This window comes from Synchiropus splendidus, chromosome 1 (assembly GCF_027744825.2).
Source record: "Synchiropus splendidus isolate RoL2022-P1 chromosome 1, RoL_Sspl_1.0, whole genome shotgun sequence".
Taxonomy (NCBI): domain Eukaryota; kingdom Metazoa; phylum Chordata; class Actinopteri; order Syngnathiformes; family Callionymidae; genus Synchiropus; species Synchiropus splendidus.
Window position 1 is genome coordinate 70,502,555 of NC_071334.1, and position 26,738 is coordinate 70,529,292.

At 47.9% G+C, this 26,738-nt stretch overlaps 2 protein-coding genes across 2 annotated transcripts in view; both read left to right on the forward strand.

Annotated features, from left to right (window-relative positions):
• The first annotated feature begins 5,008 nt into the window (after positions 1-5,008).
• LOC128762113 (NACHT, LRR and PYD domains-containing protein 12-like) lies at positions 5,009-23,276 on the forward strand. The gene is made up of 13 exons (XM_053869990.1): positions 5,009-5,241; positions 5,803-6,108; positions 6,732-6,980; positions 7,047-7,148; positions 8,525-8,599; positions 10,397-12,191; positions 12,278-12,454; positions 13,278-13,454; positions 15,014-15,190; positions 16,895-17,071; positions 17,170-17,343; positions 17,669-17,720; positions 17,817-23,276. The coding sequence occupies exons 1-12, from the start codon at positions 5,205-5,207 to the stop codon at positions 17,697-17,699; spliced, it is 3,477 nt and encodes a 1,158-aa protein (XP_053725965.1). The 5' UTR covers positions 5,009-5,204; the 3' UTR covers positions 17,700-17,720; positions 17,817-23,276.
• A 212-nt stretch (positions 23,277-23,488) lies between these two features.
• Positions 23,489-26,738, forward strand: part of LOC128762105 (NLR family CARD domain-containing protein 3-like) — a 51,626-nt gene continuing 48,376 nt past the window's right edge. The window contains exons 1-2 of the mRNA XM_053869977.1: positions 23,489-24,252; positions 24,688-26,462. Of these exons, the coding sequence (XP_053725952.1) occupies positions 26,417-26,462 (46 nt within the window). The 5' untranslated portion in view covers positions 23,489-24,252; positions 24,688-26,416. The remainder of the gene's footprint in view (positions 24,253-24,687; positions 26,463-26,738) is intronic.

A 26,738-nucleotide genomic window follows, 5' to 3' on the forward strand; every position in this document is an offset into this window, starting at 1 on the left:
ATCGCAGCTCTCCTCCTCCTCTCTCTCCCTCCATCTCTCCTCCTCCTCTCCCTCCCTCCATCTCTCCCTCTCTCCTCCTCCTCTCTCTACCTCCATCTCTCCCTCTCTCCTCCTCCTCTCCCTCCCTCTCTCCCTCCCTCTCTCCTCCTCCTCTCTCTACCTCCATCTCTCCCTCTCTCCTCCTCCTCTCTCTCCCTCCATCTCTCCCTCTCTCCTCTCCGTCCCTCCATCTCTCCCTCTCCCCTCCTCCTCTCTCTCCCTCCATCTCTCAGTCTCTCCTCCTCTCTCTCCCTCCATCTCTCCCTCTCTCCTCCTCTTCTCTCTCCCTCCATCTCTCCCTCTCTCCTCCTCCTCTCTCTACCTCCATCTCTCTGTCTCTCTTCCTCCTCTCTCCCCCTCCATCTCTCCCTCTCTCCTCCTCCTCTCTCTACCTCCATCTCTCTGTTTCTCCTCCTCCTCTCTCTACTTCCATCTCTCTCTCTCTCCTCCTCCTCTCTCTTCCTCCATCTCTCCCTCTCGCCTCTCCTCTCCCTCCCTCCATCTCTCCCTCTCTCTACCTCCATCTCTCCGTCTCTCCTCCTCCTCTCTCTCACTCCATCTCTCCTCCTCCTCTCTCTCCCTCCCTCTCTCCTCCTCCTCTCTCTCCCTCTCTCTTCCTCCTCTCCTCTCCCTCCATCTCTCCCTCTCTCTCCCTCCATCTCTCCCTCTCTCCTCCTCCTCTCCCTCCCTCCATCTCTCCCTCTCTCCTCCTCCTCTCTCTCTCTCCCTCTCTCCTCCTCCTCTCCTCTCCCTCCATCTCTCCCTCTCTCTCCCTCCATCTCTCCCTCCCTCCATCTCTCCGTCTCTCCTCCTCCTCTCTCTCCCTCCATCTCTCCTCCTCCTCTCTCTCCCTCCCTCTCTCCTCCTCCTCTCTCTCCCTCTCTCTTCCTCCTCTCCTCTCCCTCCATCTCTCCCTCTCTCCTCCTCCTCTCCTCTCCCTCCATCTCTCCCTCTCTCTCCCTCCATCTCTCCCTCTCTCCTCCTCCTCTCCCTCCCTCCATCTCTCCCTCTCTCCTCCTCCTCTCTCTCTCTCCCTCTCTCCCTCTCTCTCCCTCCATCTCTCCCTCCCTCCATCTCTCCGTCTCTCCTCCTCCTCTCTCTCCCTCCATCTCTCCCTCTCCCCTCCTCCTCTCTCTCCCTCCATCTCTCCCTCTCTCCTCCTCCTCTCCCTCTCTCCTCCTCCTCTCTCTACCTCCATCTCTCCCCCCCTCTCTCCTCCTCCTCTCCTCTCCCTCCATCTCTCCCTCTCTCTCCCTCCATCTCTCCCTCCCTCCATCTCTCCGTCTCTCCTCCTCCTCTCTCTCCCTCCATCTCTCCCTCTCCCCTCCTCCTCTCTCTCCCTCCATCTCTCCCTCTCTCCTCCTCCTCTCCCTCTCTCCTCCTCCTCTCTCTACCTCCATCTCTCCTCCTCCTCTCTCTACCTCCATCTCTCCATCTCTTGTCCTCCTCTCTCTCCCTCCATCTCTCCCTCTCTCCTCCTCCTCTCTCTCCCTCCATCTCTCCCTCTCTCCTCTCCGTCCCTCCATCTCTCCCTCTCCCCTCCTCCTCTCTCTCCCTCCATCTCTCAGTCTCTCCTCCTTTCTCTCCCTCCATCTCTCCCTCTCTCCTCCTCCTCTCTCTCCCTCCATCTCTCCCTCTCTCCTCCTCCTCTCTGTCCCCTCCATCTCTCCGTCTCTCGTCCTCCTGTCTCTCCCTCCATCTCTCCATCTCTCCTCCTCCTCTCCCTCCCTCCATCTCTCCCTCTTTCCTCCTCCTCTCTCTCCCTCCATCTCTCCCTCTCTCCTCCTCCTCTCCCTCCCTCCATCTCTCCCTCTCTCCTCCTCCTCTCTCTCCCTCCATCTCTCCCTCTCTCCTCCTCCTCTCTCTCCCTCCATCTCTCCCTCTCCCCTCCTCCTCTCTCTACCTCCATCTCTCCCTCTCTCCTCCTCCTCTCCCTCCCTCCATCTCTCCCTCTCTCCTCCTCCTCTCTCTACCTCCATCTCTCCCTCTCTCTCTCATACAGGAAATAAGATGAAAAAGTCAGAGCTATTCCAACAAAATATCAAAATATTGTTCAAAGACTGTGACATGAGTTTAACGTTGGAGCATAAACAATAAACCTGGCAGCACGTGCTCCAAGCCGCCGCCCCCCGGCTCAGAGCACGTTCAATGCCGATGTCCTGATGAGGTCCTAAGACCGTCATCAGATCCACGATCAGCACGATTTAACATGACCTAGTTCTACGTTTCACTTTGTCATTCAGTAGGAATCTACACCTTTAATGTATCTTCCACGTGTTCGTTTACTCGTGAGAATGACTACCAAAAACCCACAACTTAAAATCCAAAAGAATGTATTCCCTGACAGAGGAGTCTAATGACCCTAACAGAGCTCTGGGTCCACAACTACGCCTGACTTAGCCTTAGCTCCAGTGGTGTAGAGTGACAAAGACTATCTCTGGCCCTGACCCTTTTATGACACATTTCAGTTCATCTTGGGCTGCAGTCTCCACTGATTGGTCCTGGGCTCTTGGGGTCCCGGTTGCCATGGCGCAACATTCCTGATCTGGTTTCGACACCCCTTGGTTTGGAGCGACGTTGATGAATCCTCTTGTTGTTGCCCATTTCCTGGCCTTTTTTGGGTGGAAAGCTGTAAACAGATAATCCAGTCCCCTCCTCTGATTGGCTTGCTTCTGCTGGTGGACTGGCTGGTCCCATCTCTGCCTGGCTCTGCCTGGGTCCATAATTCATCCTCCTGACCCATTGCTGTCTCAGAGGTTCCTTATCTTCCACATTCCTTCACTTGGGGGAAGGTAGATGTTTGTCCCCACAAACTCAGACTCAGCTCAAGCTGTTTGGACCGGTTCTGGGTTAGATGTCTCCTGGGTTCCTCCTTTGTCCTGGTACCAAATGGTTCCTGCCTTTCATGACTCACTCTTCCATACACGCATCTCTCCCCACTATCCTTATCAAACACACCTCTCATACTGGATCAAACTGACGTTAACTCAGCCATTATCACTGCGTCTGTTCAATTCAATCTTTCATTAGACAAAGCATTTATTCAATAGCAGATACTTGATGAATATGATCATAGGTAAAATATCAGGATTCCCACAATTCCCTAAACTAAACGTATGGCATGTGTTTCACCTATTATTCATTGTGGATCACCGTGGAGTCGTCGTGTTTACTTCAGTGGAGTGAAGATGAGACGCTCCAGTCTGCAGCGTCGCTCACATAACACAGACTGGGCTGATGTTATTGGTGACATGAGGCACGTAAAAAATATATATAAGTCAAATAAATGGCGCACACATTTCTATCGACGCCACTTGATATTTTAAAATGTATGAATGTTAAAAATACATGCACCAGAGACGTACGCTGGACGTGCACCAGCAACCTTGTGACACACAGGGATGTGCTTTAACCACTATACTGCCGCAAAGTCACGTGACCAGCTGTGTGAGGTGAAGCCTTCCAGCCTGACATGTCTGTAGGATGTGGCTCTTTTCAGCAACACAGTAGAACAATATGGCTCCTAGCCTCCGACTGGTTGGCCGCCCCTCTGCCATCGTCACCGAGCGCCTCTGCCCTGCAGGCCACACACTCTGAAGACACGAGCTCCACTGAGGCCACGTGAGCCACGTGACTGCACCCAACTGTGGAATCTCTGTAGAACATCGACGTCCAGCCTGTGAAACACCAGGGATCATCCTCAGTCTCATCCGTCACCGCTGCAGACAGGATGCGCTCTCACCACAACACTGCGCTCAAGTGAGCCGCGCCTACTCCAGTCTTGACGGTAGACCTCGCGCAGCAGGAAGTGTGGAGCAGGTCAGCAGGGGAGAGCAGAGTCAGGCGCGCAGGAGGAGGAGACGCCGACGCCGCCGTGCTTGGAAATACCTGCTGACCTTTGACCTCTGTGATGAGGAGAGTTGTGCTCTTCATCAGCTTCAACAACCGTGACATGCTTCGGGGCGTGACCAACCCCTAACTAGACCGAGAGAGTGGCTTCATGAAAGCGGGTTGGGCTGGAGCCAGAAGCGTCTCTGGTTCCGGTCCGATGCGTTTTTGAAGGAGGTGAAGGGCGCCCTCTGCCGGCCGCGCGCCTTCCCCTCAGTCACGTGACTTCTGGGACAAACTCAGAGGTGTCGTCACTGCATGACGTGGTCCGCCGGAAATGAAGCAGGAAGCTGCAGTGAGAATGAAGCAGGAAGTTAGCAACCAACCGGTTTGCACTGGATGATGACTTTGTGTCCGTTTCTTCTATGTCGATGCCGTGTCGTCCGGGTGATTTGGCCCACGCCATGCGTCCTGTACTGCAGCGTAGTAGACAACAAAGCTGACCAACTGACCGACCCACCAACTATGTGAAGTGATGATTTCTTATGATTGAAATAGATGATGTCAAACCTATTTTTAAGCCAGTATCATTGAAGGGTGGGTGGACGGGGGTTTTCCCTGAAGCCAGTTTGTTCTCATGGTCGTCCCCAGGTGAACCTTCCTTCACATGATCCAGCTTTGAAAACCCCACTGCTGCTGCTGCAGCGCACGGCTGCGGAAACTGGAGGCAACAGAGACAGAGAAAGAAGGCGCCAGCAGTCGACCCAGCTGCGCTCGGTGGCCGCTGCAGACTGGCCCGCACCTGAGGCTGGACACGGAGCGCTCCTGGAGGACACCTGAGTGCCACCTGCTGAGTCACGTGACGCCAGAGCCCCTCCCGCCCCTGTGTGGGAATGTTTGAGGCCTTAAGCATTGAAATATGTCTGGAAGCATTTTCCAATTCAGCACTCTGGACGTTTCAGGGTGGATTTTGTTTTGATTGAATTATTGAAATGAATTATATTGAATGGTGGAATTTGAACTCTTGTTTTATAACGACTAAAAGCGCACCAACTGAAACATTGATACACTCACGCAGTGGGCAGCGCTGTTTCCGGTGTGTGGCGGGAGGAGGGGGGTGAATGTGAAAGTGAAAGGAAAAGACGCGCTGAACCAGAGGGCGCGGTTCGATTCCCGTCTGATCTGAAGGCTGCTTTTCACTCCAGTGTTTCCAGTCTCTCGAGCTCCGATCATCCAGGCGGTGGTGGAACACACTCACACACGCGGTGACTCACTGCTGTGGATCATCGAACACAATCTGAGATCACAACTTTGGACCGGAACAACTGAGCTCCGACATGGACCCGAGACTGAGGAGGGGAGCCTCGCTCACAGGTCAGTGACTTGGTTTGACTTGAGCCTCGTGAGTCTGACGTCACCTTTCACATTCAAGGATCCCAATAAAGACGCACTTGTTGACTAGATTGTTTCCCTGAGGAAGTTTGATCAGGAAACTGTGACGTGACCCAAATCCACAGCCGACGAATGGCGCCATCTTGTGGCCAAATCCCATCCTGTAAGAAGGTCCATTCTGTAAGAAGGAAGCAAAGGCAAAATGAAACAGCGAATGGTAATATTTCACTTCCCGACAATGGCAACAATGGTAACCCACTGACTTAGACGAGTATCTTTAGTTCGATTACTTTGTTTGAAATACTAACGCGTTAGATTGCTCTTTACTGAAAAAGGTTGTGATATAAGAGCAACGCGTTACGAAGTGAAGCAGTTCTCAGCTCAAGCACTGATTTGGGTTCAGAGCCAGTGATGCTCCTGAACCCAGGTGCACTGATTCCAGCTGCATGTCAGAGAGAAGCCTCCACAGCAGACGTCCAGGGACGACTGGTTCTCCAGTGAGGCAGGTCCACCATCATCAGTGTTTTCTCCTGTCGTTCTCAGCTGCAGCACAGAAGAGGGACTACACCCTGAAGCAGGATGAGATTATAATCCAGCCTCCATCACTTGCCTTTGGTCGTCTGGAGAAGATCTTTTGGAGACATAACGGCGAGAAAGTTGCTACATTCGACGGCAGCAAACAACATTTCTACGGCTCCTATGACGACAGAACCATACTGGACCGGTTTAGTGCAACACTCTGGATCAGAGAAGTGCAGTTGGAGGACAGAGGAGAATATGAGCTGGAGGTTTGGGTCAAAGATCAGAACCACCAGACTAAAAAAGAGTATCATCGTTGGGAGGTGACAGGTGAGTTCATTGTGCTTCACTGTGACTCTCTGACGTCACTAATGTTGATGATGAAGAGTCTGCGCTCCAGTCACACATTCATTTATCATCAGTGCTCCTCTTCTCCTCCATCTCCAACATCCTTGGTCCACTTCTGTCTCTCCTCTCCAAGTGTCCAAACACCTCCCCTCTTGTCCCTCCTCATTTCTGATCTCCTTTCTCCCAATGACAACCTCAGTATCTTCAGCTGTGACTCTCCTGACTCTGACTCCTGAGTCTCTGAACATCATTATCAACATCATCATGGAAGTGACCACTACAGTCCAGTGAAGCTTCCCTCTTCTCTCCACCCTGCCTGCACTCTCTTCTTCACCATGCTTGAACTGTTTTCTCTCCCTCTTCTCCTCCTCTTCACTCGTCCTCCTGCCTGTCCTTCACAAGCTTTCATCCCTCTTCTCTCCAGCTTCTCCTCCACCTCCTCTTTACTTTCACTGCAAATCTTCAGCAAACATCATAGTCCTTAGAAACCCCTCCCTCACCTGGTCTGTCAGTCACCATAGCAACAGAAGAGCTGATGCTCTCACCTTGACTGTACAGATGTCTGAACATATGGAAGTCACCACTCATGTTTCTGTGTGGTCCAGCTGAAGTGTCCATCACCAGTGTTTCCTGTGAGATGGATGGTGACCACCAGGCAAAGCTGGTCTGCTCTGCTGAGTCCAGTCACCCTCAGCTACTGAACTATGAGTGGAGCTTCAATGGAACTAAACATCGCGGCTCCAACCTGACGATTGGCCTGGAGGAGGAACATGACGAGACGGTGTTCACCTGTCGTGTCAGCAGCCCTCTGAGTGAAGACAAAGCTACTTTAGCAGCCAGGAAATGTTACCCAGGTCCGTGTGCTCCACCCAACAGCATCTTCTGTGAGCTTGTGAGTTCATGATGTGGCTCTCCCTCAGAAACTCCAGAGTCTGTGGTGCCGACTGTGGTCCCCATCGTCGCCGTGTTGATGGTGGCTGTGCTTCTGATTGTGGGCCTGGTGGTCTGGAGGAGACGTAAAGGTGAAGGATGAAACTCACACACACATGTAGTGACAACACAAGGAGACTCTCACAAAGTGTCACAGCTCAGAGGCGGTCTCTCTGGTGGCGGTCCTGGCTGGTTCTGTTGATGCTCCTCTGGTTTGGACCAACTGAGTGGACGCTCCACAGTCCAGTCTTTCACAGCTTCATGAAGCAGCTCTGCTCCTTCATCTTTGAACAGGAACTGGAGTGAAACCTCTCATCATTGGTCCAATGAGAGCGCCACCTAGTGATCTTTGAGTGACACTGCTCCATGCAGCTTCATCAGCTCACCACTCATCTGTTACTGTGTGCCCTGTGTTCTTACCTGGTCACTAGTGGTGGTGAGATGAAGCTTCTTGAGGTACTGAGGCATTTAGAGGAATTGGGTCGCCTCATGAGTCGACTCTTCAAGAAGGTTATTTGCGCTCTGGTGCCACCAAGTGGACATTAAATATAAGGTTCTGCGAGTATTGACTCCAGTTGCCCAAAGCTTCCAGTAGGATTGTCATCAACAATATAAGACATAGATGGGGGTAAATGCTATAATGGTGTTTGAAGAAGACATGGATTAGATGTACACACACACACACAGCAACATTTTATTTTAAATATGACTGTTTTTGGACTGAGCCTGTTTCTTTTGTTTGACAGAATTTCCCCCGCTATATCTGTAATACATCGTATTTACTTTGTAAACACAAAACTGCAACTTAAGCTCATGGATTCATTCAGAACAAAGGTTAACTGAAGTTGTGACCTTGTTTTCATTGTTTATCCAGCTCACCCTGCAAACCAAAGTAGGGGTGACTTCATCGTCCACTCTGCTCCCGACACTGTTCCACTCACACTCAAATATTCCACTGAGACACACGGCATTGATTTATGGATGTTTTCTTTAGTGATCAAACCTCACACCAACATTGAGCTGCTGCTCTTAAAGAAACACTTCAAAAGTCAGTATTTTTCAACTCATCTTGAGTTGAAGTTTATACGATGGCTGCTGTGTCCATGTTTTATGATCCAGTGAAGCATCGTGTTCACGTGAGTGACAGCAGCTCCAGAGGAGGAGGATTGACAGATTCTGTATTCCTGTCAGTGAGGTGGACGTCTGGGCCTCTGGGCTGCGGCTGCTGCCTCCGTGACCCGAGCTTGGATCGTTACTGAGCAAGACCTGGGAATAAAGTCGTTTAAATTCTAGATCATAAATCAGACGACACAAAGCTTTGAATATCTGGAGCTCTGAGGCTCGACCTCTCGTTCTCGCTCATGTCTCTCACCATTCAACCCCAAATGAAAACTGACAGAACACAACCAGGTTTGGACTGAACTGGAGTGAATGGAGGTGTTGACCATGTCATCATGATCATTTTCAGGTTCACCTGAGGAAGAGAACCAGGCCAGAGAAGAACATCCTCTCATGAAGTGGCCCTCCGACTCTGTGGATCAGGGTGAGCTGAAACTAGTTTCATTCATCATCACTTCACTCACACGTTCATGACGTGTCACAGCAACACATCAGTGCTGAAAGATGATGTACCTGGTTCTTCTAGCTTCCTCTGTGCACTCTGGTTTCCTCCCACGTCACATGACTCTGTATCAGGGGCCTCTGACAGCCCTCCACTGGGTGTCCAAGTGTAGCCAGGGTGTAGAAGCCTGTGAAATAGTGGCAGGATTCTGCAGTTTGTTTCCCTCCTCTTGTTGTTGTTGACAGTGGTGCAGGAAGGTGCTCAAGAGTGAAGAGGTTCACCAAGTTAGCAGGATGGTGCTGGTTCTTACAAACCTGGGGAGGAACCCTGGAGATTTGCCTCACTTCTCACCTGACAGAAAACCAGCATCACCATCATCTGGGGCACCACATCCACGAACAAGTGATCCCACAGGCTTGATCCAGTTTGATGGTGGGCCGTCCCTCTGTGTCTGACATCACACTTTGTTGATCGTCTCACGACACACTCAGATGGAGCTTTGCCTTGGACAGGGAGATGGTCACTGACCCAGAGGAGGCACAAGGTTACTCTGACCTGAGAATGGAACATGATGTTGCATTTACTTTATGTGGAGGTCCTTTATCACGGCCTCCTAGCTGTGGGACCCGTCAACATTTCATGGAGCATCACATGTGTGTTCACATGTGACAGCTCATGAGTGCCAGTGGCAAAGGCTCCGCCCACTTCAGTTTGTGCCTGCACAGATGTAACTCAGCCTGGCTTCAAGTCTTCGTTGGTCCTAGTCGTGACCCAGCCTTGACTCTGAGATGATAAACAGCACCCAAACCTTGTTGGACTCCAAGTCGCTGCTAAATACCTTTTGCTCAAAAGATGACATGTTGTCTGAACTGCTGGAATCCCAATTGTGGAAGGGTTTCTCTGGTGAGAGATGTCATCACTCTCTCTGCCCACCAGATCTTTTGATGACGTCACTTCCACCCGATCAGTCACCACTAGCATGTAGTGTTTTCCCAGCGCTGATGAATTTTCCGTTCTCTTTCCATTAAGGAAAGGCACATCATATCACACACACACCGTAACAAACACTTCTTGTACTATTCAGTCCAGTCTCTTGAGTACGTCATACATCTTTCCCATGAGGTATTTGCAGGAAGAGAGTTCAACTATCTCTATCACTGTCTTTTTTACATAACAACATTGCAACTAAACAAGGGAGCCAGGGAGCGCAGGTTTCAAATCAATCTATAATATCTGCTTTGCTTATTCTTTCTCTCCCTGGGAAATCGCTGCTAATATTTTGACATATTCAGTCTATTTTGACCACATTTTATAAAAAAATTCTCTGTTCTGAGAGCAAATGTCAAGTTCTCCATGATAAAAAATTAAAGAATTATGCAACATCTCACCATTGTTCTGTGGTGGGGGTTCAACTTCCAACCATTTCCTTGTTATACATTGTTTACTGGCTGCCATCAGTGTACAAAGTCATTTCCTCAACAGGTAATAGGTATTCGGTCACAAAAATATTGATTCGATGACTCTGCCACTGATTTGCCTCTTTGGCCCCACAGTATCTCCCACAAGTTTCACCTGTACCAAGGTGTCTTTTTCCAGCAGAATTCTCGCCATGTATTTGACCCTGTTTACAACCACTGGCTCTGACAGATTCTCTCCCAGCTTTCCTTTGCTAGCAACATGCCTCTGTCTTTTTCCCATCCTTCAATCCAGAAGTCAATTTGACCTTGAAACACCTGATCAGTTTTACTGTTTGACCATGTGACTTCTCTCTTCATTCAGGAAGTCGTGCTGCTGACTGTGCAGGGCGACTGAAGAGGAGGCTGAAGGAGCAGTTCCACAGTGTGTCTGAGGGGGTCGCTAGAGCAGGAAACTCTGCCCCTCTGAATCAGATCTACACAGAGCTCTACATCACTGAGGGGGGCACAGAGCAGGTCAACCAGGAGCACGAGGTCCGACAGATCGAAGAAGCAACCAGGAGCCAGACCAGACCAGGAACTACCATCAGAGCAGAAGACCTCTTTAAAGCCTCAGCTGACACAGAGCGACCAATCAGGAGCCTGCTGACGAAGGGCGTGGCTGGCATTGGGAAGACCCTCCTGACACAGAAGCTGACTCTGGACTGGGCTGAAGACAAAGCCCACCAGAACTTCCAGCTGGTGTTTCCTTTCACCTTCAGAGAGCTGAACCTGCTGAAAGAGAAGCAGTTGAGTTTAATGGAACTTGTTCATTACTTCTTTCCTGAAGCCAAAGACTCAGGACTCAGCAGCTTTGAAGGAGTCCAGGTTCTGTTCATCTTGGACGGTCTGGACGAGTGTCGACTCCCTCTGGACTTCAACAGTCGGGTCCTGACAGCAGCTACAGAGTCCACCTCAGTAGACGTCCTGCTGACCAACCTCATCAGGGGGAACCTGCTTCCCTCAGCTCAGCTCTGGATCACCACACGACCTGCAGCAGCCAATCAGATCCCTCCTACGCGAGTGGACAGGGTGACAGAGGTCAGAGGCTTCACTGACCTCCAGAAGGAGGAGTACTTCAGGAAGAGGTTCAGAGATGAGGAGCAGAGCACCATCATGTCTCACATCAGGAGCTCACGAAGCCTCTACATCATGTGTCACATCCCCATCTTCTGCTGGATCACTGCCACAGTTCTGGAGGACATGTTGAAGAGCAGAGAGACCAGAGAGCTGCCCAAGACCCTGACTGAGATGTACATCCACTTCCTGGTGGTTCAGGCCAAAGTCAAGAAGCTCAAATACCATGGAGGAGCTGGGACAGACGAGGTTTGGACACCTGAGAGCAGGAAGATGATGGAGTCTCTGGGAAAACTGGCTTCTGAGCAGCTGCAGAGAGGAAACTTGATCTTCTATGAATCAGACCTCAGAGAGTGTGGCATCGACATCACAGCTGCTGCAGTTTACTCAGGAGTCTTCACACAGATCTTCAGAGAGGAGAGAGGACTGTACCAGGACAAGGTCTTCTGCTTCGTCCACCTGAGTCTTCAGGAGTTTCTGGCTGCTCTTCATGTCCACCTGAAGTTCTTCAACTCTAGAGTCAATCTGCTAGGTTCATTGCTAACATCAATACTATCAAGAATCTTCAGAAAGAACTTCCATCCAGAACAGTTCTACCAGAGAGCAATAAATGAAGCTGTAGAAAGTCCAAATGGACATCTGGACTTGTTCCTGCGCTTCCTCCTGGGTCTTTCTCTGCAGACCAACCAGAGGCTCCTTCCAGGTTTGTTGACCCAGACAGGAAGTAGCTCCTGGACCCATCAGGACACAGCAGAGTTCATCAGGAAGAAGATCAGTGAGAAAGTGTCTCCAGAGAGAATCTTCAATCTGTTCCACTGTCTGAGTGAACTGAAGGTCACTTCTCTGGTGGAGGAGGTGAATCAGCTGCTGAGATCAGGAGCTCTCTCCACAGGTCAACTGTCTCCTGCTCAGTGGTCCAGCCTGGCCTTCATCTTACTGTCCTCAGAGGAAGATCTGGACGTGTTTGACCTGGAGAACTGCTCTGTTTTAGAGAAGGTTCTTGAGAGGCTGCTGCCGGGGCTCCAAGCCTCAAAAGACGTTCAGTAAGTGGATCAACACTGAAACCTGAAACATCTCTGATGATGTGAACTGAACATGAATGTTTGATTTGTGTCTTCATTTTATTCAGACTGAGAGAGTGGAGCCTGTCAGAGAGAAGTGGTTCCCTTCTGTCCTCAGTCCTCAGCTCTCCGTCCTCTAGTCTGACACAACTGGACCTGAGTGGCAACTGGGACCTGAAGGATGCAGGAGTGGAGCTGCTGTCTGCTGGACTGAAGAGTCCACACTGTCACCTGGAGACTCTCAGGTCAGACATGTTGATCAGTATTTATTGATCTGGAAACACATTCAGAGACACGTCAGTGATTCTTCTGATGTTACAGCTCCATTTCTAGATTTCACTTCATCTTTGGCTCAGAAATCTACTTCCTCTTTTTCTTCTCATTTTCTCTACTTTTTTCTCTCAAACCAATGAGTTTCCTGATTTTTCAAAAGAAGTGATCCACTTTTCTCAAGTCTTTCTGAACCAACATGGACAGTTTAGTGTCTGTTTCTTGTCCATCATGTTGATTGATGTTTGTCATGTTGCTGAGAAAACACTGGGTTTTCTCTTCTTCTCCAGGTGTTTACTACTTTACTACAGTCTGACTTTGTTTCTCTCAAGTCTCCATTTCTGCTTCACACATTCCTCCAGTGGATTTATGGATTGATGTTGAAGATATTGAGGACAATGTTCATCAGCTCCAATAGAATCATCATCTCTGCAGCTCATGTTCATCATATTGGAGCAGAATCACACCTTTTTTCATTGGAGCTCCTTCTCTGTTGGGTCCACTGAGTTTGACTTTGAAGTGTTTTGTCTTCATCTCCATGTTTCTGTTCTCTTGTTGCTCTTTTGACCAATAATAGGAGCCAAAACACTGGCCTCACAACAGTCGCAGTGTTTCAGACATGTTTGATCAGGTTGATCCTGACTGATATAAAAGTGCTTCAAATATTCCAACAATAATGTGATGTTGATCTTCTGAATGGAAAGAGTTCAGTGGCTCCTCACATCAAGTCTTTAAAGTCTTGTCACAATAGAGGATTGAAAAAGTCTCACTTGTTGATGACACTCGTCTCTTTCACAGAATGATCGACTGTGGACTGTCAGAGAGAAGTGGTTCCCTTCTGTCCTCAGTCCTCAGCTCTCCGTCCTCTAGTCTGACACAACTGCACCTGAGTGAGAACATCAACCTGGAGGATGCAGGAGTGGAGCTGCTGTCTGCTGGACTGAAGAGTCCAGACTGTCACCTGGAGACTCTCAGGTCAGAACACATCATCTCCTCATTCTTTGTCCTCATCTGTGGTGAGCATTGGAATGTACAGTTGCAAGCCTCACTGGATTCAAGCAGCTGGTCTCAGAGGAGAAACTCAGAGTCACTATTCTTTCAGAGAAAACAATGTTTTTGTGAACATCCATTCATATTTCTAATGAAATGTGACTTGTATGTGTGAACTTTGAATGACCCCAATGTGTCCCACATCCACAATGGACACAGTCACGTCACAGTCAGTATCAGGTGATTCTGGAGTTGTTGTCCTACAGGAGCCAGGCACATACGCTACGTCACTGTTTGAAGGAGAAGGTGAAAGCCCTGGTTTTCCACTGATGGTGGTTTCACAGCTTTAACGCTTCCATGCAGTCCGATGGTTTTCACTGTGAAGCCTCCACTGCAGCTCTGTCGTGTCCTGGCTTCAACAAAGCATCAGGGTTCAGATCAGTGTGGTGTGTTGAAGCAAGTTTTCCAACCTTTGGCAGCTCTTCATGATGCCTGCTCTTTCATATGTGCTGAAAAACACTCTTGTTTTCAGCCTCTAGTTAGTGAGTGACACGAGATATGAAAGGTGAATAAATGTTGTCAAACGTGACAGTTTATCCCTGTAAAACATCAATGAATATCAACAAAAAATATATTTTACAATTTTTTTTTAAACATTCAAAATAACTGTTGTGGTTCTGTGAAAAATACCTCCAAAATAGGGAGGCTCCGATCGATCGGTCACCAATCATGATCAGCCGATTTCAACGTGATCGGTGTTTGCTGATCACTACCTGTCACTGTCGATCACATGTGACAGCCGGCGCTCTGATGAAGCCCCGCTGGTTGACACGCGTCCGCTCCTCCCTCCTGGCTGCTCACTCAGCAGCAGCACGTCTGCTGTGGAGCTTCTGTCATGTCAAGTTAGCATCCTGCAGCACATGCAGGGGACAATGCTGCGCAGGGAAGCGCCTTCAAATGAAGCAGGCCATGTAAAGCTCCAGCACTTGACGTCTGTCTTCTTGAAGTGGGATATTAAAACGTGTCTGAATGAAAATTATTTAATGGCTCATGTTTTCACATCAGGTACACAGAAGGTCTCATCATTCCGATGACAAATTCATTGTCAATCGGTGTGTGTGGTATTGGTGATCGGCAGCAAAAACCCTGAGCTCAGCATCCCTCCTTCAAAATCAAGTGTCTTGTTTTTCTGTTGACATGTTCATGATGTCATGGTTTGGCAGCATTTCACCGTCATTTCTTACAGTGTAGGTTGAGGGTGCGAGGCTGGGGAAAGGGTTATGACAATGAGGTGTCCCCACTAAGACAGCAGTGCACGTGTGTGTGTGTGTGTGTGTGTGTGTGTGTGTGTGTGTGTGTGTGTGTGTGTGTGTGTGTGTGTGTGTGTGTGTGTGTGTGTGTTTTCCAAAAACATGTACCATACTGTGATGATGATCTTCTGAATGGAAAGAGTTCAGTGGCTCCTCACATCAAGTCTTTAAAGTCTTGTCACAATAGAGGATTGAAAAAGTCTCACTTGTTGATGACACTCGTCTCTTTCACAGCCTGAGGTGCTGTGAACTGTCAGAGAGAAGTGGTTCCCTTCTGTCCTCAGTCCTCAGCTCTCCGTCCTCTAGTCTGACACAACTGGACCTGAGCTTCAACAGGGACCTGAAGGATGCAGGAGTGGAGCTGCTGTCTGCTGGACTGAAGAGTCCAGACTGTCACCTGGAGACTCTCAGGTCAGAACACATCATCTCCTCATTCTTTGTCCTCATCTGTGGTGAGCATTGGAATGTACAGTTGCAAGCCTCACTGGATTCAAGCAGTTGGTCTCAGAGGAGAAACTCAGAGTCACTCACAGTTGAAGCTCCCTCTAGAGGCAGGTGTGATGGACGTCTGCAGCTGAGGGAGAAAACATTCACCTTCTTTTCACCTCCACATCATGTTGACTCCAGACTGGATCCTTTCTTCATGTCTAACTCAGAGAGCAGCGTGGATCCATGAAGGCTGTCCGTCGTGTCAGCTGTGTTTCCGCTCTTCTCTTGGAAAATAACACACTTCTTGGTGGCATCACTCTCAACAGTCAACTCAGTGACGGAGCCTTGAAATGAGCCTGAACGCTTCCCATGATGCTCAGCAGCCCAGTCCACCATCACAGGTGGATGGATACAACAAGGGTTGTTCCAGGTGAAGGAGCTTCATGGCGCCAAGACTGAGCCTGCTCACATCAGACCAAGGACGTGACAGGCGTCTGATCCACCTCCATCGCTGGAGCTCATCAACACTGGGCTGCAGAGCATCATGGGAACTGTTGAGTTCCATTTCAAGGCTCCGTCACTGAGTTGACTGTTGAGAGTGATGCCACCTCACTGTTGCCATGGAGACACATGAAGCCACCACTGCAGCTCTGTCGTGTCCTGGCTTCAACAAAGCATCAGGGTTCAGATCAGTGTGGTGTGTTGAAGCAAGTTTTCCAACCTTTGGCAGCTCTTCATGATGCCTGCTCTTTCATATGTGCTGAAAAACACTCTCGTTTTCAGCCTCTAGTTAGTGAGTTACATGAGATATGAAAGGTGAATAAATGTTGTCAAACGTTACAGTTTATCCCTGTAAAACATCAATGAAAAAGCTCCATTACCCATCATTCAACAGTGCAGTTCTGTCATGACAGTCTGACTGGACTGTTTCTGGCATCACAGCAGGGGAGTCAAACTGATCCACAGAAGGTTCTGGTTCCAACCCAGCAAACACAAAGAGGTGAACCAATCAGGTGTCAGCGCCAGACTGTCAATCAAGTGATTCCAGCCTTCAGACACCTGGTTGGTGAGAAGGTCTCCTCTTGGTTGGTTGGAACCAAAGCCTGCACCCTGCCGCCCTTTGAGGAGCGCTTTGACTCCCCTGCATTACAGCTGCTCTCTGTCCAAGTTGCAGCAACCTGGAGCTTCTGCAAAGAAATGGATTCTTTTCACTTCGTTCACTGTTTTGCTTTGTTCTGTGTTGGATGAAAAATACCTTCAAAATCAAGTGTTTTGTTTTTCTGTTGACATTTTTATGTCATGGTTTGGCAGCACTTCACCGTCATTTTTTACAGTGTAGGTTGAGGGTTTGAGGCTGGGGAAAGGGTTATGTCAATGAGGTGTCCCCACTAAGACAGCAGTGCACGTGTGTGTGTGTGTGTGTGTGTGTGTGTGTGTGTGTGTGTGTGTGTGTGTGTGTGTGTGTGTGTGTGTGTGTGTGTGTGTGTGTGTTGTCTGTGCTGCCTCTGTTAGAAAATCCTCATGAGAACAAAGTTTCCCAAAACACATGTATATTCCAACCATAATGTGATGATGATCTTCTGAATGGAAAGAGTTCAGTGTGTCCTCACATCAAGTCTTTAAAGTCTTGTCACAATAGAGGATTGAAAAAGTCTCACTTGTTGATGACACTCGTCTCTTTCACAGCCTGAGCAGCTGTAAACTGTCAGAGAGAAGTGGTTCCCTTCTGTCCTCAGTCCTCAGCTCTCCGTCCTCTAGTCTGACACAACTGGACCTGAGTAAGAACTGGGACCTGAAGGATGCAGGAGTGGAGCTGCTGTCTGCTGGACTGAAGAGTCCACACTGTCACCTGGAGACTCTCAGGTCAGAACACATCATCTCCTCTCTTCAGTTCTGCTCCACAACTGGACGGTTCTTCTGCTCTCATGATTCTCTAAAACTCTGTTTCTCCTTCATTACAGTCTGGTACAGTGTAGGATCTCGGAGAGAGGCTGTGCTTCTCTGGCCTCAGCTCTGACCTCTAACCCCTCCCACCTGAGAGAGCTGGACCTGAGCTCCAACCATCCAGGAGGAGCAGGACTGGAGCAGCTGTCTGCTGGACTGGAGAGTCCAGACTGGAGGCTGGAGACTCTCAGGTATGGACAGAGCAGCAGAAGTGACTGACTGAGCTCCACAGAGCTTCAGACTGAACATGTGATCCAGGAGCAGACAGAGAGGATGTGGGTGTGTGACGCTGCTCAGACTCTTCATCTGAACTGAGCACATGACATGTTCTCCTGCTGGACACCAGTGGAAGCACCAAGGAGACAGTGGAGACTGAGCAGCTGTTTAGAGATCCATCTTTGTTGTCATCAACACAGTCATGAAGGAGCCGTCCACTGAGCAGCAGGAGATCATAGTCCTGAAACATCTGAAGTCACATGGAGCTGCTCTCATCCTTCTCTCTCTTTCTTCCTCCAGGCTGGACGACTGTGGACCAGAGTGGTTATAGATCTGACCTGAAGAAGTGTGAGTGAGTGTTTGATCCATGAGAACTGCTGGACTCACAAGTCTCTGACAGAGCAGCAGTGGTGATGAACTTTGACCTTCTTCTCTTTCATTGGTCAAGACTGACTCTGAGTCTCAGCAGCCGCTGCCGTCATCATGGAGAGTTTCCAGCTCTTCTGAGGCAGAGTCTCAGTGGAGAGCAGCACAGAGAAAGAGTCCTCAACAGCAGTCAGAGAAGAAGCCTCCACCCTCACAGAAGCTCTTCATCTGTGGAGACGCTTCTGTCTTCAACGCCCCAAACAGCTCAGATGTCCAGCTTTTGCTCTTGTTTTCCATGACTCCTTCATGCCACTTCCTCTCTGAAGCCTTCAGTCGTGTCCATGACTTGAACCCTGATATGAGCCCTTTGATGTGGACACTTGAGGAGCCTGTGTTTTGGACACGTGGACTTTGTTCATCACATGTCACTGGCTGAAATGATCTTCCTCTGAATGCAAACCGACAGATGCTCATGACTCAGTAGGAACAGGGCTGTTTGACTCACCATGTGATCTTCTTCTTCTCACCAAGGTAGTTCCAAACACAAGACCATGTACCTGAACAATGTCTTTTAGAAGTCAGCAGTGACTCAGTGAGAAGCTACGGAGAAATGGTGTGATGAGGTCACCAGCTGAGACCTCCAACCACGGCCTCCTGATATGGTGTGGGAAGATCAACCTGCCATTTGATGTCTGCAGGTCTTTCAACAAGCTCTGTCACGGATCACTTTGCCTCGTTTTGGACTCAACTCTTCCACAGTGAATAAACAGCAGTTGGAGCATGGTCCTCCCTGACTGTGTCGTCTCGCTTCACTCTTGATCAGCAGACGAGGCGTGTTCAGCAGCCACTTTGTTCCCAGCAGCTCCGCATCCATAGCCAACCCCTGCCACCCGGTTCATACAGCGCATGCTCATTCCCACAGTGTAGCATTCTGGGTCATGAAGTTCAACTCACTTCATAACATCACATCTTCCCTCCTATAAAAAGATATGACGACATTCTAAACGTCCCAGTCTCCTCAGCTTATTACAGACACAACTTAAACTGCCATTGCGAAATATTTCAGTGAAACTTTTTAGCTTTGAAATGACCTACACGCGCTAAACATCCACAGCAACACACACACCGACATTCCTTTTTTTTTTTTTTCTTTACATTATAAGCAAGTATTTAACAACTTTCATTCAACCTCGTGGGTGGCTGCATATGTCTCTGCAACTTTGATTGATTGACTGCAGCATTTGATGGTCCGGACTCTGTTGCAACATCTGAATCTGAGTGGACAGAAGTGTCTGATTCTGCTGTGTCATGTTGAACAGTCTCCTTAGCTGCAAAGTCTTCCTTCGTTGTGTGTAGTTGAAGGTCTGTGCAGTTTCTCCTCAGAGACGATCCCTCTGCACTTTTGTAGATCAGCAAGTGTCTCTGAAAGTCATCTCTGTCCAGTGCTTTCTTCATCATCCTTTTCACAGCGTTCACAGAGCTCTCTGCCAGTCCCTTGGATTTTGGATAGTTCTGGCTGTAATATGTTGGAAAGCCCATTCACTGGCAGAGGCAGCTCACATGGGTCTTGAGACAGCTGATGACTGCTTTGCTCGTGGTTGATTGCAGTCCTCCAACTTCAGAAATAATCTGTTGTAATCTGATGTAGTTCTTCTCTGTGTAATGAAACAGATCAGCTCCCACCTTACAGTTACGGTCTGTGGGCCACAGGGCGACTCACAAGTGGCTCTGCCTGCTGTTTTTGCCTGTGGATTAGACAAGGTTGACATGCTGCGGCTGCTGTTTGGCTGTTTTCTTGATGTATTCTCGGCCAGTACATCACTTCTCTTGCCCTGCGTTTACGCTTGACTTCACCAATGTGGCCTTCGTGGATCTTTGGAAGCCTTTGTTCACGTCGTGAGCATGGAATAACGAATTGACTCCCTCTCATCACGATGCCATCCGCCACTGAAAGCTCAGCTCTACATTTCCAAAAGTCCTGTATTTTCACTGGGCAGTCTCTCTTGTTTTCAGGCCACCCTGTCTGTATCGTATGTTGGAGCTCTGTCATGGTTGCATCTGCATTGGTTTCTCTCCGTATTTGTTCTGACCTGTCTGCACTTACAGGCAATGATGCCTGTCCACGTATGTCTGTATCTCACTGTCAGCATTGTCTCCCTTATCCACAGCCCTGGACAAGGTGTCAGCAGTGAACATGTACTTTCCTTGTGTATATGCCATGTGCACATCATAGTTCTGCAGCTTGATTAACATACGTGCATAAACAGGACAGTCATTTCAAGGTTTCACCATGATGGACAGCAAAGGTTAATGGTCTGTTTCTATTTCAAACGTTTGGTCATAGACAAACTGATGGAAACAATCACAGGCATATACACTTACAAGAAGCTCTTTTTCAATCTGTGCAGAATCGGAAAACTTTATTAATCCCAAGGAAAATTATGTTCATAACATGCTCTGTACACAACATATCACAATAAAATGAAAAAGAAATACCATCATAAAGTGCAAAAAGCCATACAAAAGAGCTTAGAAACAATGTGCAAGAAAAAGCAGATTCAAGGACAGAGTGAACAGAAAAACGTGCCAACTTCACTGTCGTCTTTTCAGGGATGAATTGTACAGTTTTATTGCCACAGGAAGAAAGGAGCTCCTCTGGTGCTCAGTCTTTGAGATGGGTCGTCTCAGTCTATTGGACCACGTGCTTCTGCACTGGACCAGGAGCGGATGGAGGGGGTGGGTGATGTTGTCCAGGATGCTCCTTCGTTTCAGGAGCATGCTTCTCTCCATAACCGTCTCCAAGGAGTCCAGTTGGACGTAAAACTCCACATAGCTGGTTGGCGCAGGATTTGAGCACCACTGGCCTGACACCATCCGGGCCCACTGCCTTGCCTGAGTGGAGGCTCTCAGCTGATTCCTGTGAGGTGGGTGAAGGTGTGAGCTGGGGGTCCAGTTCTTTCGCAGGACAATGGGAGAGGATCCGGGGGGAGGGGAGGCGTCAATAGATCCGAGGGCACTGATGGGGCACAGACCGCAGTAGGGATCCTTGTTGTTGTTGATGGTGGGGGGTGGACTGGTGCCTCTGTGTCCAATCTGTTGAAAAACCCGTTCAACCACCTTGCTGCTCTGAGGTCTGTAGCCAGTGATGGTTTTCATGCCACTCCTCCCACATATATTGTTCGTCTGGAGTTTGCATTCCATCTTCCTCCTGAAGCTTTCCTTGGCCTCCCTGATCTTCACTTTCAGCTCACGCTGAATCATCCGCAGCTCATCCATACTGCCTGCTCTGAAAGGCCTCTTTTTCTATTGAAGATAGTTTTAATGTCCTCTGTCACCCAGGGTTTGTTGTTAGGGTAACATTTCACAGTCCTTGTTGGGACACTGGAGTCCACACAGAAATGTATGTCGTTGGTAATACACGCCGTCAGTCCGTCGCTGTCGTCTCCACAAGATTCACAGAGAACGTCCCAGTCAGTGACCTGGCAGCAGCCCTGCAGTGTCACCACTTCTGAACCCATCTAGTAAGAGCTGGCTGCCTCCTCACCAGGGGCACATAGCATGGTGTTCAGTGGACCAGGTCCCATCTCCCCAGGGAAGGGAGAGGTGAAGAGCTGGCTGCCTCCTTGATATTGGCATACAGCAAGTCCAAAGTCTTCCTCTCCCTGGCTGGACAGTCCACATACTGACTGAATGCCGTCAGGGTGTTGTCCATATTGACGTGGTTGAAATCCGCTGAGATGGTGATGAGAGCACTAGGATGAGACGCCTGTAGCGCCGCGACTGCTCCGTGGATGACGTCACAAGCAGTTGTCGGGTCGGCGGACGGGGGGGATGTAAACAGTTATTACAATGGTGTGTGAAAACATGGTCCCAAAGCAACATTTGCTCTCTTCAAGCTTGGTCCAGGAGGAGAAGTCTGTTGCTGTAAATGTGGAGCAGAGTGTTCTTCATGTCACTTTATACTGTGACCTCGTCGGAAAGGTGATATACATAATAAAATAAAAACAATTATTCTTGAACGACCAACAACAGGTTCCCCTTGCTATTCAAATAACTGATGTCTTCTCTCAAGCTTCAGGCCCGGTCTCCAACATAAACTCTTGGCTACTGAAGAGTGTTCTATCCCCATGATCAGCAATATTCCAGTCAAGGAGGAAGTTATTTATCTGGGTATTCACATTATTAAGGCTCAAACAATGAGAACTTTGAGCTTCTTTTTCAAAAGGCAATGAAGTGAATGGCTTGTTTCAGAGCTCTCTCACTGAGGTCTACTGACCAAGGCAGAGGGCGTCTCTCCACTGGTTCATGCTGCATTCACCCTTCATCTTGACAATGCGCTTCTGAAAGAAACTGATAAAATCATTTTCAATTTCATTTGGAAAATCCGGCGACATTATATATATTTGAAGACGTCAGTAACGCTGGCCTTAATGTTTCAGACTTCACTACTTTAATCCACACATGTAAAATGAATTGTCTGAAGTGATGTAATCATAATCCAAACTCTAATCTGGAATATCATTCCTCTCTGGTTGTTTTCAAGTGTTGGAGGTTTAAATTTCTTCATGGTTTGCCATGACCACATTGATATAATCCCCATAAAATGATCTGCTTTTCATGGCCAGGCCTTCTTGTCATGGTCTCTCATCTCCAAGCACAATTTTCTCCACATAGTTAAGTTATCTGGAATAACAAGGATATTTGAGTAAAACAAAAGAGTGTCTTCCTGCCACTTTGGTCATTTGGTGCTATATCTCCCAGGATGTGCACGTTACTTAAACATCAACAAGAATTGCTGCAGGGAAGATAGTACCCCCATTGAATACATTTGCTGGTAGGACTTGTTTAAAAAACTATTCAAAGATCAACAAATCAGATGGTGGTTTATTTCAGAGAGACATCTGAAGCTCGCCACACAGTGTCTGTTATTGGAGACAGTTTGAGGACGAACAATGGAAGAAGGTCTGACTGTTGCCCCATTGAGAAACAACACAGTGAGACAAGTCTCTTTTAAACGTCTTCAGAAAATATATCCAAGCAAAGACTTTGGTAAAGATTGTTTTCAAAAACATGTTGATACCACCTGTCATTTTTGTGAATCTTCATCTGAGTCACCAGGACATCTCATCTGGCTTTGCTCTGCTGTCAAGAGTTTCTGGCAGCAGCTTTGTGATTTCATCGACGACAAAATAATGATTGATTTTCAAATGTTTTGGAAACATCTTGTGTTTGTCTGGCATCACAATTTACTGCCAGAATATCTGATTGTGAACCATATAATAATTCTAGCCAAATTCCATATTCATGAATCTAAATACAGCAGGAAAATAAACCCTCCTCAATTGGATTTTTATTGAGACTCAACAATTCTTCAATTCCATAAAACATTCAACTAAACAGAAGACATGTAAGATCATTGACACTTGCTTTCAACTTTTTTTTTATTTATAAAAATATATATTTCTACACATTTTTTTTCATAAACACACACCATAACCCCTTGTGTTTTGTCATACTCTGTTTTATTTTTTTTTATGTATTTTTGCTTCGTTTTTTCTCAGCTATTTCACTTATGTTATACTTCATATTATATTAATATACGGTTTTGTTTGGTATGTCTATGTATATTTTTTGTAAATGAAAAAAACAAAATAAAAAAAAAACTTCAATCTTATTTACCTTAACGTACTTTGGTTGAAGTTGCTCCACTGATTGGTTCACTGTAAATTGGCCAATAACATTTCAGAGTGGCAGCTGATTAACCAATCACGAAACACCTGCTGGAAGTTGGGGAAAACAGCTCAAATGTTATGAATCCGCACAGCGCGATTTTATCCAGCCGTATATGTGTTCTACAGAAGCGGGGTTGAGCGGAAGACCACCCAACCTGGCAACCCTGCCCATGGCCCGCAGCTTGTTCTGGAACTTTCCGTAGCCCCGCCCACCTGCTCCACCGTGATGCTGACCGGAGGCTGAGCTGCTCCGAGCAAAGTCTCCTCCGTAGACTCTGTCATGTCTCTGTAAACGTCTCGGTGTTGTGCGAGTGATGCGGGTAGGTGTTTTCTCTACTGTATTCTGTTGAAATGTGGTGAAGAGAGAGCTTCCTCAGCGTGTAGTATCCAACACAGTGACTCCCTGTAGGACCCTAATGGCAGAGTTTCTTGGCTCCTTGCCAAGGTCAGGAGCGGATTCCCGCCTCAAGATGACGGCAGCATATTTGTCTTGTAGTCATAGTCATATTATTATGGTGCTGAAAACAAGTTCGCGCGGAAAGCAGCCGGTAGTTTCATTGTTTGCCCCTCAGGTGTGTTTTAGATCCATATTTTTATTTCCTTGTAGCTGTTTCGACTTCAACCTGCAGGTGGCGGTGTTGCTCATGTCAGCAGATCTGCGCGCGCTCATCGTGATCAGCGTTGAAGTGTGATGTGTGGAAATGTTGGTGACGCTGGTGAAGAGGCCGGAAATAAAGTTTGGTTCTGTTCTGGAGTGGAACAATGAGTTTCACCTATTTCCTCCAGGTATTTATATTTCTCTCTGGCTGTTTCCACCTCACCCTGCAGAGAAGACACTGCTTCATTCGTCTGTGAGGAGAAAATCCAGTTAACTAACATGTTATAAACGATATTTACAGTTTGTGTAGTTTGGTGTCAACAGATGTGTTTGGAGTGGTTTCTGTTGTGACGTCAAACAGCGATACTTCTCCTTCACATGCTTTGGGTGGCTCATCCTGTCACCCTCCTGCCCCCCACCTCTTCCTGAAGGTGGTGCTGTTGCTCATGTTATCTGCAGCTCTGGGGTTTATTATCAGGAGTCTCTCCCCACTGAGGGACAAGTCAAAGATATCTGTCTGTCTATTGTTGAGATGTATGGAAATGTTTGTGACACTGGCCAGAGTGCAGAAAAGCGTGTTAATGGTGAAGAGCAAAAGTGTTTTCTGTGTATTTCCTCCTCAGAATAAACAGCAGTTGGAGCAACATGGTCCTCTCTGACCACATCCATGACTCTGGTGCTGTGACTCTCTGGACCTGCTGAATGTTTGTCGTCGTCCAGATCCAACATCCAGGTGATGGTGGTCAGACCTGTTCATGATCTACTCACGCTTCACGATTTTTTAGATAAGAATTGATATCACGATTCTCTGCCATGATTTTTTTCCCTCATGAAATACATAGTTTATTGCACACTTAAACCGTGACAAAACAAAGTTGCATCACCAGGCATATGACGTTTGAGGTGCTGATAAAGATTTGTGGTAGGGAGGCTCCGATCAGGGTTTTTGCTGCAGATCAGGATACTGTTCACATGGATTGACAATGAATTTGGAATCAAAATGATGAGATCTTCTCTGGCGAAGATGTGAAAACATGAACCATTAAATCATTTTAATTCAGAAAGGTTTTATTTTTCCTCTTCTAGAAGGCAAAAAAAAATCTTGCAGAATGCAGCAACTATCATATCAAAAGGACACAACTGTAAAACATTTAATTTGATGTGAAACACAGGTGAATCTCTAGCGACTGAGCTGTGTCCGTGAAATATTGACAGACTGTAGCTGGACTCAGAGACTCAGTTTCCACTCCAGTTTCTGGTGGCTGACAAACGCTGCACCTGACTCCAAAACGCAGATGGAGCCGGTCGATTCTGTCTCCATGTAAACGACACCTGAGAAAGGCTGCTCATCTAGTGAAATTAATGATTATCTGTTTGGCAATTAGCTTAGCGTTCTGAATGTCACGCTGGGACCGTCGGGTGTTGCTAAGCGTCAGCTGCATCAGCAGCTGCTGAGGAACCAGCGCTCTCACTTTCATGACCCCGGAACCCTCTCCATGCTCCGTCCTTTTTTTCCTAACATGTTCGTTTTGAGGCTGTTTGGGGAGCTGATTCTCCTAACTAGTTCGCGGTTTGTCATCCTTATTCCTTCAGTTTCTATCCTGTCTGCGACCGACCCAATCACTACCGCGTTCGCGTCACCAGTGAAACACGTGACTAAAAGGCGCTTTGTCATTGGTTGAAGGAGAAGTCATGAGCATTGTGGGAACTCAGAAGGTAGTGGTTCGCAGCGCCGCTAGGGAGCGTAAAACTCACAGGAAAGTGGCATTTGTGATGCAAATCCAGTCCGTTTCTAAATCAAATGCGAATCGAAATTAATTGAAAATTAAATCAGAAACAATGGTGAATCGAAATTGCGATTTATCATACAGGCCTAGTCACGACCATCACATTGTATTGATTTATATTTCCTACTGTGACTCACTCAAGGTCAGGTTCCAGCTCAAGGACTTCCTCCTGAGCCAAAGGTGGTTTGTAAACAGCTTTCAACTGTATTGAGCTTCTATTTGTGTGTACAATGGACTGGTAATGTTCTGTTGTTTATGTTGTGTGGTTTCAGAATATTTGTTTTTGGCGGCCTCGCTGGTAAAAGAGTGTTATTGCAAATGGTTGGAAAACCGCGTTTCAGAAGCACAGAACTGGCTGGTGCTGCTGGAGTGAATCATTCATGGCGAACTTTAGTCACACTTTGAGCGGCACTCTGATGAGGACACGCCCAGAATTCACCTGCAAACTGACTGGGATGAAGACCCGCCCACTCTTGACCTGTGTCCTCCGAGAGTGGATGAACTCAGCAGAAGGACTGAAGGAAGCATGGGAGCATGTTGGTGAGGAGTCCACATCAGTGGAAGGATGGGAGCCCCGCTACTGGCCTGCCTCTTCTTCACCTTCAGTCTCGGTATGTGGCTTTTCTTCCAGTGTAGGAAGTAGTGAGTGATGATCTCTCTGCTCTCCTCGACCTTGTGGCGCTGGTTTCACGGCACCACCTGTCTCACCTGTCCTGAACGAGTCTGGTTGCTGACGTTCGTTCAGACTTGCTCTTGGTCGTGTTTGGACATGTGTGACTCTGATTTCCTCCCAATTCAGACACTCACTGGATCTCAGTGAAGACTAGAGTATGTCTGTGGTTGCAATGACTGAATCAAAGTTCATTGAGTGAGCATAAAGTCTGTAT